The sequence below is a fragment of the Erythrolamprus reginae genome, chromosome 13 (genome assembly GCF_031021105.1).
Source record: "Erythrolamprus reginae isolate rEryReg1 chromosome 13, rEryReg1.hap1, whole genome shotgun sequence".
Lineage (NCBI taxonomy): Eukaryota > Metazoa > Chordata > Lepidosauria > Squamata > Dipsadidae > Erythrolamprus > Erythrolamprus reginae.
In genome coordinates this window covers 2783964-2802513 of record NC_091962.1, presented here as the reverse complement: position 1 = coordinate 2802513, position 18550 = coordinate 2783964, and the positions used below count along the sequence as shown (strand labels likewise).

The 18550-nt window shown below is 45.9% G+C and overlaps 2 protein-coding genes across 2 annotated transcripts in view; one reads left to right on the top strand and one right to left on the bottom strand.

Moving 5' to 3' along the window:
* Positions 1–18550, bottom strand: part of FRMD8 (FERM domain containing 8) — a 543310-nt gene that overhangs the window by 473897 nt on the left and 50863 nt on the right. The window lies entirely within an intron of this gene.
* The window catches only part of ANKRD35 (ankyrin repeat domain 35), an 81192-nt gene that overhangs the window by 12916 nt on the left and 49726 nt on the right, over positions 1–18550 (top strand). The window contains exons 2-4 of the mRNA XM_070766554.1: positions 893–1023; positions 2301–2389; positions 11932–11996. Coding sequence (XP_070622655.1) covers positions 893–1023; positions 2301–2389; positions 11932–11996 — 285 coding nt within the window. The remainder of the gene's footprint in view (positions 1–892; positions 1024–2300; positions 2390–11931; positions 11997–18550) is intronic.

Genomic DNA, 18550 nt, shown 5'->3' with positions numbered 1-18550 from the left:
GCCGCTCTGTCCCACTCATCGCCCGTATCCAGCAGATAGGCTTTGAGTTTTTGGCTGGGGGGGGACTTAGGAAGGTCCTACTTCTCCCCCCCCAGCCAAAAACTCAAAGTCTATCTGCTGGATACGGGCGATGAGCGGGACGAGCGGCGCCGAAGCCGGTGGCTGTGGCAGCTGCTGCAAGAGGCTTCCGCGCCGCTCTGTCCCACTCATCGCCCGTATCCAGCAGATAGGCTTTGAATTTTTGGCTGGGGGGGGGAGAAGTAGGACCTTCCTAACTCCCCCCTAGCCAAAATCACAAAGCCAGGCAGCCCCCAGCCACCAAAGGAGCCTCCTGATTCTCCCCGCCCTGTGGAGAAGTGTGGAGGGCTGCGTCACTAAGCTCCACCCCTCCATAACCCCACCCCCATTTGACCAAAGCCCCCCCCCCCCCCCCGGGCCGTGGAAAACTGGTCTAGCTTAAAGCCGGTCCCTGGTGCAAAAAAGGTTGGGGACCTCTGCTTTAGAGATGAAGCATATTGCCCCCAACAATCTGGGTCCTCATTTTACCAACCTCGGAAGGATGGAAAGCTGAGTCAATCTTGAGCCTGGTGAGATTCGATCCGGCAAACTGCTGGCAGCCAGCGATCTGGAGAAGTAGCTTGCAGTACTGCACTCTAACCACTGCACCATGGAGGCCCTTCAACCTGGAGAGATAAAACCTGGGCTGCCATCTGTCAGAAATTGGGTGAGGGGGGAGGGCTGGACTAGATGACCTCCAAGGTCCCTTCCAACTCTGTCAACCATTGGTCTGAAATGGTATTGTTTTCCCCCCTCCCCGAGCAGGGGGTTGGGCTAGAAGACCTCCAGGAACCCCTTTCTCACTCTGCTATTCTGTATCCTCACGTCTTTCCAGATCGAAAGCTGGAACAAGCACGACCAGAAGTTGTTTGACGCCGTCGAGAAAGGCGACGTGACCCGGACGTCCCTTTTCGCTTCCAGGAAGACGGCCCACCCCACCAAGCTCAACGCCCTGGGACAATCTGCGTACGTAAGTCTCCCCCCCCTCGGCCTTCGAGAGGGACAGGGTGACCCGAAAGGGAAGCTCAGTGAAGGGATGCAAATTTTTTTACTGCCATACTGTGGGCGTGGCTTATTTTGTGGCGGTGGGGGGGGGGGGCTTGCCGGCCACGTGACCAGGTGGGAGTGGCTTGATGATCATGTGACCGGGGGGTTGGCTTAAAGGTCATATGACTGGCTTAAAGGTGGCCAACATGACGTCACTCAAGTCAAGGGTTAGGGTGCCTGGCCTCTCCTAGCCTCAAAGAGAGACAATTTCCCTGTCTATTTACTATTACTGGATTGGTTTTTCTTAAATTGGGATTTTTAAAATTATTTTTAATATTACATTTGTTTATATTGTCTTTTTTAGAGTCTTCGGAGAGGGGCGGCATACAAATCTAATAAATTATTATTATTATTATTATTTTAATGTTGTTAGCTGCCCCGAGTCTGCGGAGAGGGGCGGCATACAAATCTGATAAATAGATAAATAGATAAATAGATAAATAGATAAATAGATAAATAGATAAATAGATAATAGATAGATAGATAAATAGATAAATAGATAAATAGATAAATAGATAAATAGATAAATAGATAAATAGATAAATAGATAAATAAATACTGAACATCCAAAATATACTACTAAATTCTATGTATATATTTTATTTACTTATTTATTGGATTTATACGCCGCCCCTCTCCGAGGACTCGGGGCGACTTACAACATATGCCATGTGTGTGCATTCATATTACACACAGACACACAAAAATATACATTATATCTACTATACTGCTCAAAAATAAATACAATAAAGGGACCACTCAAATAACACATCCTAGATCTGAATGAATGAAATATTCTCATTGAATGCTTTGTTCTGTACAAAGTTAAATGTCCTGACAACAAAATGAAATTGATTGTCAATCAGTGTTGCTTCCTAACTGGACTGTGATTTCACAGAAGTTTGATTTACTTGGAGTTCTATTGTGTTGTTTAAGTGTTCCCTTTATTTTTTTGAGCAGTGTTTATAAACTGTGTGTGTATGTACACACACACACACACACAAAGGCACGTACAGCTCTTCTAAAATTATACACATTCAACCTCATTTACTGTGATAGGAAAAACATACACAAAGCCCCAAAGGGAAAAAAAGAGGGAAAAAAAATCAATTTTTTTTGTTACTGGCACTGTGTGTACCTGACCAAACTTTTTCTACCGGTTGTGCCTACCTGACCAAAATTCCTCTCTATTGCAGGTTTCATCTGGCGGCCTCCAAGGGGCTCACGGAATGCCTCACCATCCTGCTCACCCACGGGGCCGACGTCAATGACAAGAACGAGGATGGTGGGTACCCGCCCTAAGACCCCCTCCCCTTTTTCTGCCCAGGGTATTTGCCCAAAAGGGGTTGGCTGCAGGGGGTGTGATTGAAAACATTTTTAAAAACCGGTTCTCTGCCTGGTTGCTGGGGGGCGTGGCCATGGGTGTGTGTGGCCTATATGGCATCCTGCACTATGGCGGGGGGCGGGCGTTTTTGACCTCCAGAGGTTTTCTTCGAACCTCCTGGTGGGCAAAAACAGCCTCCCCCAGGCTCCTGGGGCTGGAAATGGGCTCGTTCCTGGACTCTTGGGAGGCCTGTTTTTTACCCTCCTGGAGCCTCCAACATGGGCCGTGCACTTATCTCGCATTCAAAATGGGCCGCTTGGAGATTCCTGGGAAGGGGCGGGGCAAGGTGGGTGGGGCCAGCTAATCCTTGCAACTACTGGTTGATTTGGTTTGATTTGATTTGATCTGATCTGATCTGATCTGATCTGATGTGATGTGATGTGATTTTATTTTATTTTATTTTATTTTATTTTATTTTATTTTATTTTATTTTATTTTATTTTATTTTATTTTATTTTATTTTATTTTATTTTATTTTATTTTATTTTATTTTATTTTATTTTATTTTATTTTATTTTATTTTATTTTATTTATTTGATTGCCACCCCTCACCGAGGACTCGGGGCAGCTCACAACATAGCAAACGATATATAATGTACAAATCTAAACATCCAATTAATTTTACTAGAAAAACTTTCAAACTCTACTAACATTTAAAACCATTCATTCCCATTCCCATTGCAAAATTATTATTTATTAAACTATTATTATTATTTATTAAATTTGTATGCCGCCCCTTTCCGTAGACTCGGATATACTACATAAATCCCCGCGGCCGGTTGGTTCCCACAGAGTTGGCCTTCTCCAGGTCCCGTCAACCAGACAACGTCGTTTGGCAGGGCCTAGGGGAAGAGCCTTCTCTGTGGTGGCCCCGGCCCTCTGGAATCAGCTCCCTCCAGAGATTCGTACTGCCCCCACCCTCCTCGCCTTCTGCAAGAGCCTTAAGACTCACCTATGTTGCCAGGCTTCAGGCAATTAGACCTTGCCCCTCTGACCAATAAATGTGACGCATGGTGTGATTGGACTTTCTGATTGAGTATTATATAGGGTTTTTAGTCGTACTTTTAAAATATATTACATTTGTTCTATATGCTTTGTTTTATATCTATTCTGTGAGCTGCCTTCGGAGAAGGGCGGCATACAAATCTAATAAATTGAATTGAATTGAATTTGTTGGCCATCTGGTTTGCTCCAAACTGGTTTGAACTGGCTGACTCCCATCCCTGGTTGGCTCGGTTTTGCAGATCAGAGCCATTTTCCAATTTTTCTATCTTTGAGGCACATTTATGTATGTATGTATATATGTATGTATGTATGTATTAGATTTGTATGCCGCCACTCTCCATAGACTCGGGGCGGCTAACAACAGTAAAAAGACAATATGAACAAATCTAATATTAAAAGTAATGTAAAAAACCCCAATTTAAGAAACCAATCATACATACAGACATACCATGCATAAATTTTATAAGCCTAGGGTGAAGGAATATCTCAATTCCCCCATGCCTGACGACAGAGGTGGGTTTTAAGGAGCTTACGAAAGGCAAGGAAGGTGGAGGCAACTCTGACATCTGGGGGGAGTTGGTTCCAGAGGGTTGGGGCCGCCACAGAGAAGGCTCTTCCCCGGGGTCCTGCCAAATGACATTTAGTTGACGGGACCCGGAGAAGGCCAACTCTGTGCGACCTAACCGGTCACTGGGATTCGTGCGGCAGAAGGCGGTCCCAGAGATATTCTGGTCCGATGCCATGAAGGGCTTTATAGGTCATAACCAACACTTTGAATTGTGACCGGAAACTGATCGGCAACCAATGCAGACTGCGGAGTGTTGATGTAACATGGGCATATTTAGGAAAGCCCATGATAGCTCTCGCAGCTGCATTCTGCACGATCTGAAGTTTCCGAACACTTTTCAAAGGTAGCCCCATGTAGAGAGCGTTACAGTAGTCGAGCCTCGAGGTGATGAGGGTTTGAGTGACAGTGAGCAGTGAGTCCCAGTCCAAATAGGGCCGCATCTGGCTGGGAAGAGAGGATCAGGAGAAGAGAGAGGATGGAGACATTTCAAGACCCCACCCTTCTCTCCTTTGGTCTGAGCTCTTGAGGCTGTGGGGTGGGCAATTAATGTCCCCATGGAAAACTAAAGACTACAGCAACAGACGGCTGGAATAAAAATCACGTGAACTGTTAATATTGCTTGGTAAATGCCTTGGTAAGATCACACCAGGAATACTGCATCCAGTTTTGGTCGTCCCAATATACAAAAAAGGTGTTGAGACTCTGGAAAGAGGGCAGAGAAGAGACACCGGGATGATTAGGGGACCGGAGCCCAAAATACGATGGTTATCCAGAAAATAAGGTTACAAAGTGCCTAGCTCTCGTGGGGAATGTTCGCGGGAGAAATTGCTATGACTATCGTGTAGCGGGAAGCCAGCAGAAGCGGACGAGCAGTGCCAGTGGTCAGTGGATCATCGACTGGTGTTGTGGTGAAGGTTAAAGGTGAGCGTCCTCATTCCTCTTCCCTCCAAGTGCGAAGTGTGCTCTGTAATACACTACCTGGATGCTGAGCGCATGAACGCTGGTGCGATGGGTGGCCAAGATTTATTTTATTTTATTTTATTTTATTTTATTTTATTTTATTTTATTTTATTTTATTTTATTTTATTTTATTTTATTTTATTTTATTTTATTTTATTTTATTTTATTTTATTTTATTTTATTTTATTTTTTCATTTGTTTGTTTATTCGTTCATCCATCCATCCATCCATCCATCCATCCTTTTATTTATTTATTTATTTATTTATTTATTCATCCATCCATCCATCCATCCATTCATTCATTCATTCATTCATTCATTTATTTATTACATTTGTATGCCGCCCCTCTCCATAGACTCAGGGCGGCTAACAACAACAATAAGACAATATAAACAAATCTAATATTTAAGTTTAAGTTAAATTAAGAAACCCTAATTTGAGAAACCAATCATACATACAGACATACCAAGCATAAACTTTATAAGCCTAGGGGGAAGGGAATATATCAATTCCCCCATGCCTGACGACAGAGGTGGGTTTTCAGGAGCTAACGAAAGGCTAGGAGGGTGGGGGCAACTCTGATCTCTGGGGGGAGTTGGTTCCAGAGGGTCGGGGCCACCACAGAGAAGGCTCTTCCCCTGGGTCCCGCCAGACGGCATTGTTTAGTCGATGCTTCCTGAAGCACACGAAATCATCAGAGTCAGTGCTGCCTGAGAATTTTTTGACCATTTCGAGATCGAAGGCGAGGCTTTTCTCAACTATAGAGTGACAGGAGATGAAACTTGGGCTTATCCCCATACTCCAGAGAGCAAACGTCAATCAATGCACTGGCGCCATACCCATTCTCCTTCAGCCGAACTAGACAATATTGCTTGGGGGGGGGGATAGGGAAAGAGCCTTCTCAGTGGCGGCCCCGGCCCTCTAGAATGAATTCAAAATCCAGCAATTGGCGAGGAAAATCTTGGGCACCCATCGCGCACAAATCTTGGGCACCCATCTCCAGAATCTTTCATGCCCTTAGCATTTAAGTAGCGTATTACAGCGCGCACTTTGCCCTTGGAGGGAAACAGAATGAGGACGTTGCTCTCTAACCTTCCCCACAACGCCAGTCGATGACCTCCTGACCCCTGGCCCTGCTTGTTCTCTTCTGTGGGTTTCCTGCTACACGATAGTCATACCAACTTCCCCCGTGAACATTCCCCGCGAGAGCTACGGGCCTTGTAACCTTATTTTACGGATAACCTTCATATATGAAGAACGGTTGCAGAGGTTGGACTAAAAGACCTCCCAGGTCCCTTCCAGCCCTAGAATTTTGTGAACCTCTATGACAGTGATGGCGAACCTTTTTTCCCTCAGGTGCCGAAAGAGCATGTGCGCGTGCTATCGTGCATGCGCGAGTGCCCAGGCCCATAATTCAATGCTTGGGGAGGGCAAAAACAGCTTCCCCACTGTTCTGTCTGGGTTCCCCCAGACCTCAACACCAACTGGAAAAAACAGCCAGACACTCTGGTAAAAGCCAAAAGTATTTTATAACTGGAAAAAATAAGCACAGAGGAAAACCTGTTCTTCCCAACAGACAGGCTATAATACGTTACAGCAGGGTCCTGATGTCCAGACAATACAGCAAGCTTCTTGCTGGCACACCCCCCCAAGGTTTCAATAGTCAAAGGCACAAACCAGGATTCCAAGACGCCAAAGTTCACAGCCAGGTCCCACGACTCTCAAAGATAAAACTCCACAAGCCAGGAAGGGTGGGTCTGCCTTTTAGCCTTTCCCAAGAGCACCACACCCAAACCCAGCTGTTGCCACTTTAATGCTGAAAGTACTTAGCCAATTGATTCCGTCTCTGAGTAGCTCTTCTTTGTCGCAGATCAATTATGGCTTGTGCATTTTCCGCTAAGGAATCCAGGCTGCTTGCTGGGGAGAGCTCCCCCTGGTGGGACTCTGGCTGTCCTCCCTCTTCTTCAGCCTGGGATTCCTCCTCCTCGTCTGTCTGCACCTCCTGTTCCTCAGCCTCTCCCTCTGAGCTGGAAACCGACAGAAGGTCAGCCGTTCCCTGAGGGGCCTCAGACGGAACCACAACACCCTGGCCCCTGGAAGCCCTCTGGAAGCCGGAACCAGCCTCTTCCCCAACTTCTGATGGGCCCAGTAGGCTCATGTTTCGCTCTCTCCAGGCTCCATAGGCTTCCCTGGAGCCAGGGGAGGGTAAAAACGCCCTCCCTTATCCCTCCAGAGGCTTTCTGGAAGTCAAAAATACCCTCCCAGAACCTCTGTATGAGCTAAACCCCTGGAACCGCCTGCTACCACACGAATCCCAGTGACCGATAAGGTCCCACAGAGTTGGCCTTCTCCTGGTCCCGTCGACTAAACAATGTCGCAGGGGAAGAGCCTTCTTTGTGGCGGCCCCCGGCCCTCTGGAATCAACTCCCCCCGGAGATTAGAACTGCCCCCACCCTTCGTAAATTACTCAAGACCCATCTATACCGCCAGGCATGGGGGAGTTGAGACACCTTTCCCCCAGGCTTTTTTTATATTTATGTTTGGGTATGTATGTGTTGTTTGCTTTTTAAATATGATAGGGTTTTTATGTGCTTTTTAAATATTAGATTTGTTTTCGCTAGAATGTTGTTTTTATTATTGCTGTGAGCCGCCCCGAGTCTTCGGAGAGGGGCGGCATACAAATCTAATTAATAATAATAATAATAATAATAATAATAATAATAATAATAATAATAAACGCCAGTGGCCGGCACACACATGGATGTTGGAGCTGCGCTAGGGCAACAATGAGCCAGGGTGGCACAGCAGGTAGAGTGCTGTACTGCAGGCCAAGATTGACTCAGCCTCCCATACTTCCGAGGTGGGTCAAATGAGGACCCGGATTGTGGGGGCAATTTATTTATTTATTTATTTATTTATTTATTACTTAGATTTGTATGCCGCCCCTCTCCGAAGACTCGGGGCGGCTCACAACACGTGGAAACAAATCATAAATAATTTGACAAATTTAAAAATATTTAAAGATTTAAAACAGACCCCATATACTAACAGACATACACACAAGCATACCATATATAAATTAAACATGCCCAGGGGGAGATGTTTCAGTTCCCCCATGCCTGATGGCAAAGGTGGGTTTTAAGGAGTTTACGGAAGGCAGGAAGAGTAGGGGCAGTTCTAATCTCCGGGGGGAGTTGGTTCCAGAGGGCCGGTGCCGCCACAGAGAAGGCTCTTCCCCTGGGGCCCGCCAACCGACATTGTTTAGTTGACGGGACCCGGAGAAGGCCCACTCTGTGGGACCTAATCGGTCGCTGGGATTCGTGCGGCAGGAGGCTCTGTTCAAAAGTGCTATTGCTGACATGTTGTAAGCCGCCCTGAGTCTAAGGAGAAGGGCGGCATAAAAATCGAATAAATAAAATAAGTAATAATAAAATAAACAGCAGATATAGCTCTGCGTGCCACCTATGGCACCTGTGCCATAGGTTTGCCATCACTGCTCTATGACTTTCCTCCAAGCAGGAGGCCCCCAAATTAAATCTTTCCAATTAAATCTGACAGTTTTTTTCACAACCACCTAAGAGGAAGTGGCTGTTGCTGTAAACAGCCCGTTGATCATCTTCAGTTGTGCAGGCGTTAGCAGAACGTAACACATGAATAATAAGTTTTCCCAGGCATCCTACAAGGTCGCCAGGAAGTCTCTGGAATCTAATTGCGCTCCTGCTGGCTTTACATCCCTCCACTAGGACAGAAGTGGGGGGTTTTCCCCCTCGTAAAAAAGACGTCGAGACCAGGGGCGGGTTCTAACTTAACTCGCCGCTGATTCGCTTCCCCCTACACCTTGTGGCCGCGCGGCTGTGCACAGTACATGGGTACCTGCGCAGTGCTAAAAAAACCCTAACCTAACCGACCTAACCTGTTCTGTGATGGCATTGTGGCATCGCCGGCGGTTTGCTACCAGTTCAGGTGAACCAGTTCAAGTGCGAATCGGTTGGGACTAGAACCTTTTTTTGGTTCACATGCCAAAAGAGATGTGTGTGAGTGTGCTCCCTCCCCATACATATTCGCAACCCCTCCCGCGCGCTGCCCCCTGCGCATGTGTGCAGGCCTTTCAGAAGCCTGGTCAGCAGTGGTGGGTTCGTACCATGAAGGCAGTAATGGGCAGCCAATTTTTTTACTGCCACACTGTGGGTGTGGCTTATTTTGGGGTGTGTGGCTTGATGGTCACGTGACTGGGGTAGGAGTGGCTTGCCATCCATGTGACCAGGTGGGAGTGGCTTGAAACATCATCGTCGTTCAAGTGAACTGTTAAGTTCTCGACTTACAACCTCACCAGTGTCACTCTCCGGGGTGACAATTTGCTTCGCATGTGCCCTACTCTGCTTCTTGGGTCGCCCCCTACCTCAGGCTGGGTAGCTGGGCAAACGGGTGCTGATCAGCTGTTGAGAACAGAGAGGGGTGGAAAAGCGCCCACTGCAACTCCTGCCGGTGCTGGTCTCTATGCTGCTTTCTGAGGAAGAGGACGATGGGAGGTGGGATAGTCAGCTGGAGCTGGGCACACAGCTTCATTTCCGTCGGTGGAATTGCGTTCTACCCCGTCCTGCCTGTTGCCCACCCCTGAAGTTATTTATTTATTTATTTATTTATTTATTTATTTATTTATTTATTTATTTATTTATTTATTTATTTATTTATTTATTTATTTATTTATTTATTTATTTATTTATTTATTTATTTATTTGTATGCGGCTCACAGCATACAATAAAACAATTCATAACAAATCTAATAAATAAATAAAAAAAACTTTTAAAAACCCCATTATTAAAGCAGACATTTATTTATTTATTTATTTATTTATTTATTTATTTATTTATTTATTAGTTGGACTTGTATGCCGCCCCTCTCCGAAGACTCGGGGCGGCTCACAACAAGTAAAAACAGTCACAACAATCCAATTAATTAAAATATTTAACGATTTAAGAAAAACCCCATGTAATAGCAAACACACACACAAGCATACCATGTATAAATTAACATGCCCAGGGGAGATGTTTAGTTTCCCGATGCCTGACGGCAAAGGTGAGTCTTAAGGAGTTTTCGGAAGGCAGGAAGAGTAGGGGCAGTTCTAATCTCCGGGGGGAGTTGGTTCCAGAGAGCCGGCGCAGCCACAGAGAAGGCTCTTCCCCGGGACCCGCCAACCGGCATTGTTTAGTTGACGGGACCCGGAGAAGGCCCACTCTGTGGGACCTAATCGGTCGCTGGGATTCGTGCGGCAGACATACACACAAACATACCATACATAAATTGTATAGGCCCGGTGGGGGGGGCGGGTGCCTCAATTCCCCCATGCCTGACGGCGGAGGTGAGTTTTAAGGAGTTTACGAAAGGCAAGGAGGGTGGGGGCAGTTCTAATCTCCGGAGGGAGCTGGTTCCAGAGAGTCGGGGCCGCCACAGAGAAGGCTCTTCCCCTGGGACCCGCCAGATGACATTGTTTAGTCGATAGGACCCGGAGAAGGTCAACTCTGTGGGACCTAATCAGTCGCTGGGATTCATGCGGTTATGCTGGTTTGTGATGACAACTACTGTACGGTATATGATAATTGTTCTTCTTTTTTTTTTGTTCAGCAATAAATGTGAATTCTTCTTCACTGAAAAAAAAAATAAGACATCCCCTAAAAATAAGATGTAGCACATCTTTGGGAGCAAAAAATTATTATATAAGACGCTGTTTTATTTTCGGGGAAACAGGGTAGGTGAAAAAAAAATGCCCAATCTTGAAAAAAGAAAAAAGATCTATAAATCCACGAACATTAATATCACACTGATGTCAAGGAAGCGAATATTAGTAAAATCTTAATAATAACGTACCATGCTTTTTTTTTCTTTGTACATTACTTGTATTAATTGTATTATAGTTAGTTATAGTTTATTAGATTTGTATGCCGCCCCTCTCCGAAGACTCAGGGCGGCTCACAGCATAGCAATAATACAATACATTACAAATCTAACAATAAAAAATTAGATCCATTTAAAAGACATTAATAACATAATAAAACCCCTAGCTATGCAGTCACACACATTCAACCTAATCTATCATGCAGTAAGGCCAAAAATATAATAAAAAGGGGAAAGATGGTAATTATCCCCATGCCTGGTGACAAAAGTGGGTCTTGAGCATTTTACGGAAGGCGAGGAGGGTGGGAGCTATTCGAATCTCTGGGGGGAGTTGATTCCAGAGGGCCGGGGCCGCCACAGAAAAGGCTCTTCCCCTGGGTCCCGCCAGCCGACATTGTTTGGTCGACGGGACCTGGAGAAGGCCCACTCTGTGGGACCTAATCGGCCGCTGGGATTCGTGCGGCAGGAGGCGGTGTCGGAGATATTCTGGTCCGGTGCCATGTAGGGCTTTGGACACTTTGAATTGTGACCGGAAACTGATCGGCAGCCAGTGCAGGCCGCAGAGTATTGGTAAAATGTGGGCAGATCTTGGAAGCCCCACGATGGCTCTCTATTATACTGTACCAGTTTAAATTCAGTTACTGTGGGTTTACCAACCACGTCTGCTGGAAGTTTGTTCCAAGCATCTACTATTCCTTCCGTCAAATAATACTTTCTCACGTTGCTTCTGATCTTTCCCCCAATTAACGTCAGATTGTGCCCCCTTGTTCTTGTGTTCGCTTTCCTACTAAAAACACTTCCCTCCTGAACCTTATTTAACCCTTTAACATATTTAAATGTTTTGATCATGTTCCCCTCCTTTCCCTTCTGTCCTCCAGACTTCACAGAAGAAGAGATTGGACAATCATTTAATGTAATGTGGTATCTAGGCTTTCCTGCTTGAGCAAGGGCTGGACTAGAAGACCTCCAAAGTCCCTTCCAAGTCATCTTATTGTAATGTTTCCTCTTTTTTTGCAGGCAGCACAGCTCTGCACCTGGCCACCATCGCTTGCCAGCCTCAGTGCGTGAAGGTCCTCCTTCAGGTAAAACACTTTCCTCCTTCGTGGGGGACCCCCAGGAAGCCCTTTTGCAGCGTAACGAAAGGATGCCTCTGAGCACGCGCAGCTGGGTGGGTGGTAGAAGCTTAGCCTGGGAGGAAGGGCCAGTGGTTGTCTGCCCTTTGGGAATTGTTGTGTGGTCTCTGCCCTGTTTCTTCGGTAAAATCTCCCTCCCATTGAGAGGGTCTCAAAGGGATCCTTGGTGGTCTCTGAGTTTGTTTGAGGAGGAGGAGGAAGAGGAAGAGGAGGAGGAAGAAGAGGAGGAGGAGAGGAGGAGGAGGAGGAAGAAGAGGAGGAGGAAGAGGGAGAGAAGGAGGAAGAGGAGGGAGAGAAGGAAGAAGAGGAGGAGGAGGAAGAAGAGGAGGAAGAAGAAGAGGAGGAGGAGGAGAAGAGGAGAAGGAGGAAGAGGAAGGAGAGGAGGAAGGAGAAGAGGAGAAGAGGAGGAGGAAGAGGAGAGGATGAGGAAGAGGAAGAAGAGAGGAGGAAGGAGAGGAGGAGGAAAAAGAGGAGAAGGAAGAAGAAGAGGAGGGGAAGAGGAGGAGGGGAGGAGGAAGAGGAGAGGATGAGGAAGAGGAAGAGGAAGAAGAGAGGAGGAAGAAGAGGAGGAGGAAGAAGAAGAGGAGGGGAGGAGGAAGAGGAGAGGATGAGGAAGAGGAAGAAGAGAGGAGGAAGGAGAGGAGGAGGAAGAGGCGGAAGAGGAGAGGAGGAGGAGGAAGAGGAGGAAGAAGAGGAGGAGGAAGAGGGAGAGAAGGAGGAAGAGGAGGGAGAGAAGATGAGGAGGAGGAAAGGACTGGGAGCTCCTTAGTGCTTTCTGAGCTTGGTTGGTTTCTTGCAGACGTTTCATTACCCAACTGCAGAACATCATCAGTGCTAGAAAGGAAGGGTATTTGTGGAGAGGGGGAGGAGGAGAAAGAGAGAGGGAAGAGGAGGAGGAGGAGGAAGAGGAAGAGGAAGAAGAGGACTGTGGGTCCTGGGTGCTCTCTGAGCTTGCATGTTTTGTTGGAGACCTTTCATTAACCAAACTAGATAACATCATCAGTGCTGGAAGAGAGGGGATTTGTTGAGAGGAGGAGGACTGTGGGGTCCTGGCTACTCTCTGATCTTGGTGATTTTGTTGCAGACGTTTCATTACCCAACTAGGGGACATTGCCAGTGCTAGAAGAGAAGGGGGGTTGTGTCCTTGGTACTCTCTGAGCCTCGCTGTTTTATCACCCAAACCACGTAACACCATCAGTGCTAGGAAGGAGTGGGATTATAGACCAGAGACTGAAAGGGGAACTAAAAGACCCAAACAATCCCTCCACCAGAAATCAGCACCCAGATAAGTCATTGATTAATCCTGAAATTAACATCAGACCAACAGTCAAGTCAACAAGACCCCAATCAATAAACTGCCACAGAGCCACCAGTGGGCAGCCCAACCAAAGAAGAATCTCTAAGACCCCCTGAAACACACACACTCACACTCACTCACACACAGACAGGCAAGACACCAGAAGATAACCTGAAAGCAAAGGGCACTCCTTCCTAGCATGGATGACGTTACCTACATTGGGACAGGTCACAAAATGGGATCGCGTGACCCTTGGGAAACACCGCGCCCGTCGCAAGTCTGAACCAGTCGCCGAGCATCGGAATCCGGACCTCACGATCATAGGATGCCACAAAGGTTGCATGCGTGAAAAATTCTCAAGTCGCTTTTTCCCCACTGCCGTCGTAACTTCACCAACGGTCACTAAATGAACGGTTGAAAGTTGAGAATGACCTGTAATAATAATAATATAATAATAATTTATTAGATTTGTATGCCGCCCCTCTCCGAAGACTCGGGGTGGCTCACAACAGTAATAAAAACAGTATAACAATGGAACAAATCTAATAATAAAATATATAAAAAAACTCAACAATTAAGAACCATACAGCACATACACATCAAACATGAAATATAATAAGCCTGGGGGAGATGTCTTAGTTCCCCATGCCTGGCGATATAGGTGGGTCTTAAGTAACATGCGAAAGACAAGGAGGGTGGGGGCTGTTCTAATCTCCGTGGGAAGTTGGTTCCAGAGGGCCGGGGCCGCCACAGAAAAGGCTCTTCCCCTGGGGCCCGCCAAATGACATTGTTTGGTCGACGGGACCCGGAGAAGGCCAACTCTGTGGGACCTTATCGGTCGCTGGGATTCATACGGTAGAAGGCGGTTCTGGAGGTACTCTGGGCCAATGCCATGTAGGGCTTTAAAGGTTATTGCCAACACTTTGAATTGTGACTGGAAATTGATCGGCAGCCAGTGCAGGCCACGGAGTGTTGCAGAAACGTGGGCGAATCTGGGAAGCCCCATGATTGCTCTCGCAACCGCATTCTGCACAATCTGAAGTTTCCGAACACTTTTCAAAGGTAGCCCCATGTAGAGAGCATTGCAGTAATCGAACCTCGAGGTGATGAGGGCATGAGTGACTGTGAGCAATGACTCCCTGTCGAAGTAGGGCCGCAACTGGTGCACCAGGCGAACCTGGGCAAACGCCCCCCTCGCCACAGCTGAAAGATGGTGTTCCAATGTGAGCTGTGGACCGAGGAGGACGCCCAAGTTGCGAACCCTCTCTGAGGGGGTCAATAATTCTCCCCCCCCCCAGTGTAATGGACGGACAGATGGAATTGTCCTTGGGAGGTAAAACCCACAGCCACTCCGTCTTGTCTGGATTGTGTTTGACACCCATCCAGACCCCAACAGCCTCCAGGCACCGGCACATCACTTCCACTGCTTCATTGACTGGACATGGGGTGGAGATGTATAACTGGGTATCATCGGCGTATTGATGATACCTCACCCCATGCCCTTGGATGATCTCACCCAGCGGTTTCATGTAGATATTAAATAGCAGTGGGGAGAGGACCGACCCCTGAGGCACCCCACACGGGAGAGACCTAGAGGTCGACCTCTGACCCCCCACTAACACCGACTGCGACCGACCGGAGAGGTAGGAGGAGAACCACTGAAGAACAGTGCCTCCCACTCCCAACCCCTCCAGCCGGTGCAGAAGGATACCATGGTCGATGGTATTGAAAGCCGCTGAGAGGTCAAGAAGCACCAGGACAGAGGACAAGCCCCTGTCCCGGGCCCGCCAGAGATCATCCATCAACGCGACCAAAGCAGTGTCCGTGCTGTAGCCAGGCCTGAAATCAGACTGCTAAGGGCCTAGGTAATCGGCTGTAATTGGAAAGAAAGGCAGGCCGTATATTTATTTATTTATCTACGGTTGACCTATCCAGATTCCTAAGAGGTCAGTAAGGGGCGAGTACAAGTGCACTAGAGTGCCTTCCGTCCCCTGTCCTATTGCTCTCCTATATCTCCTATACCTTTCTTCTATTCCTCTATCTCTATTCTTTCATTGATATGTTCTATTCCTATATCTTCTTTTCTATTCTTTCTTAGATATATTTTACTATGAGTATCTCCTCTATAACCTTCATCATCTATTTTACTGTGTGTGTGTGTGTGTGTGTGTGTGTGTGTGTGCGTATATATATATATATATATATATATATATATATATATATATATGTTAAATGTTTATAGCTGGAATTTTAAAATTAAGGGAGACCAGGATAGATCTATTTCGGCCTTATTAGGCCTCATCAGCTGGCCACACCCACTCTTTTACTGGGATTCGATCTGGGAAGCTTCTGCATTGTAAAGCAGAGAGCTAGCAATTAGACCCATCCGATCTGAATCCTCTCAGCTCTGTACCAGGGAGGGGTATATGTTTTTTTTTTTTTTTTTTCTTATGTCGGATCACCCTGGTATATTTTTAAGGAACGTCACAGCTCCTTTTTTTTTGCCTATAGGCCCAACCTAGGGCCACTGCAAGGCAGTAATATATTTATAGCCGACAAACTATATTTTGTATGTGTTAAATGTTTATAGCTGGAATTTTAAAATTAAGGGAGACCAGGATAGATCTATTTCGGCCTTATTAGGCCTCATCAGCTGGCCACACCCACTCTTTTACTGGGATTCGATCTGGGAAGCTTCTGCATTGTAAAGCAGAGAGCTAGCAATTAGACCCATCCGATCTGAATCCTCTCAGCTCTGTACCAGGGAGGGGTATATGTTTTTTTTTTTTTCTTATGTCGGATCACCCTGGTATATTTTTAAGGAACGTCACAGCTCCTTTTTTTTTTTGCCTATAGGCCCAACCTAGGGCCACTGCAAGGCAGTAATATATTTATAGCCGACAAACTATATTTTGTATGTGTTAAATGTTTATAGCTGGAATTTTAAAATTAAGGGAGACCAGGATAGATCTATTTCGGCCTTATTAGGCCTCATCAGCTGGCCACACCCACTCTTTTACTGGGATTCGATCTGGGAAGCTTCTGCATTGTAAAGCAGAGAGCTAGCAATTAGACCCATCCGATCTGAATCCTCTCAGCTCTGTACCAGGGAGGGGTATATGTTTTTTTTTTTTCTTATGTCGGATCACCCTGGTATATTTTTAAGGAACGTCACAGCTCCTTTTTTTTTTGCCTATAGGCCCAACCTAGGGCCACTGCAAGGCAGTAATATATTTATAGCCGACAAACTATATTTTGTATGTGTTAAATGTTTATAGCTGGAATTTTAAAATTAAGGGAGACCAGGATAGATCTATTTCGGCCTTATTAGGCCTCATCAGCTGGCCACACCCACTCTTTTACTGGGATTCGATCTGGGAAGCTTCTGCATTGTAAAGCAGAGAGCTAGCAATTAGACCCATCCGATCTGAATCCTCTCAGCTCTGTACCAGGGAGGGGTATATGTTTTTTTTTTTCTTATGTCGGATCACCCTGGTATATTTTTAAGGAACGTCACAGCTCCTTTTTTTTTTTGCCTATAGGCCCAACCTAGGGCCACTGCAAGGCAGTAATATATTTATAGCCGACAAACTATATTTTGTATGTGTTAAATGTTTATAGCTGGAATTTTAAAATTAAGGGAGACCAGGATAGATCTATTTCGGCCTTATTAGGCCTCATCAGCTGGCCACACCCACTCTTTTACTGGGATTCGATCTGGGAAGCTTCTGCATTGTAAAGCAGAGAGCTAGCAATTAGACCCATCCGATCTGAATCCTCTCAGCTCTGTACCAGGGAGGGGTATATGTTTTTTTTTTCTTATGTCGGATCACCCTGGTATATTTTTAAGGAACGTCACAGCTCCTTTTTTTTTGCCTATAGGCCCAACCTAGGGCCACTGCAAGGCAGTAATATATTTATAGCCGACAAACTATATTTTGTATGTGTTAAATGTTTATAGCTGGAATTTTAAAATTAAGGGAGACCAGGATAGATCTATTTCGGCCTTATTAGGCCTCATCAGCTGGCCACACCCACTCTTTTACTGGGATTCGATCTGGGAAGCTTCTGCATTGTAAAGCAGAGAGCTAGCAATTAGACCCATCCGATCTGAATCCTCTCAGCTCTGTACCAGGGAGGGGTATATGTTTTTTTTTTCTTATGTCGGATCACCCTGGTATATTTTTAAGGAACGTCACAGCTCCTTTTTTTTTGCCTATAGGCCCAACCTAGGGCCACTGCAAGGCAGTAATATATTTATAGCCGACAAACTATATTTTGTATGTGTTAAATGTTTATAGCTGGAATTTTAAAATTAAGGGAGACCAGGATAGATCTATTTCGGCCTTATTAGGCCTCATCAGCTGGCCACACCCACTCTTTTACTGGGATTCGATCTGGGAAGCTTCTGCATTGTAAAGCAGAGAGCTAGCAATTAGACCCATCCGATCTGAATCCTCTCAGCTCTGTACCAGGGAGGGGTATATGTTTTTTTTTTTTTTTCCTATGTCGGATCACCCTGGTATATTTTTAAGGAACGTCACAGCTCCTTTTTTTTTGCCTATAGGCCCAACCTAGGGCCACTGCAAGGCAGTAATATATTTATAGCCGACAAACTATATTTTGTATGTGTTAAATGTTTATAGCTGGAATTTTAAAATTAAGGGAGACCAGGATAGATCTATTTCGGCCTTATTAGGCCTCATCAGCTGGCCACACCCACTCTTTTACTGGGATTCGATCTGGGAAGCTTCTGCATTGTAAAGCAGAGAGCTAGCAATTAGACCCATCCGATCTGAATCCTCTCAGCTCTGTACCAGGGAGGGGTATATGTTTTTTTTTTCTTATGTCGGATCACCCTGGTATATTTTTAAGGAACGTCACAGCTCCTTTTTTTTTGCCTATAGGCCCAACCTAGGGCCACTGCAAGGCAGTAATATATTTATAGCCGACAAACTATATTTTGTATGTGTTAAATGTTTATAGCTGGAATTTTAAAATTAAGGGAGACCAGGATAGATCTATTTCGGCCTTATTAGGCCTCATCAGCTGGCCACACCCACTCTTTTACTGGGATTCGATCTGGGAAGCTTCTGCATTGTAAAGCAGAGAGCTAGCAATTAGACCCATCCGATCTGAATCCTCTCAGCTCTGTACCAGGGAGGGGTATATGTTTTTTTTTTCTTATGTCGGATCACCCTGGTAT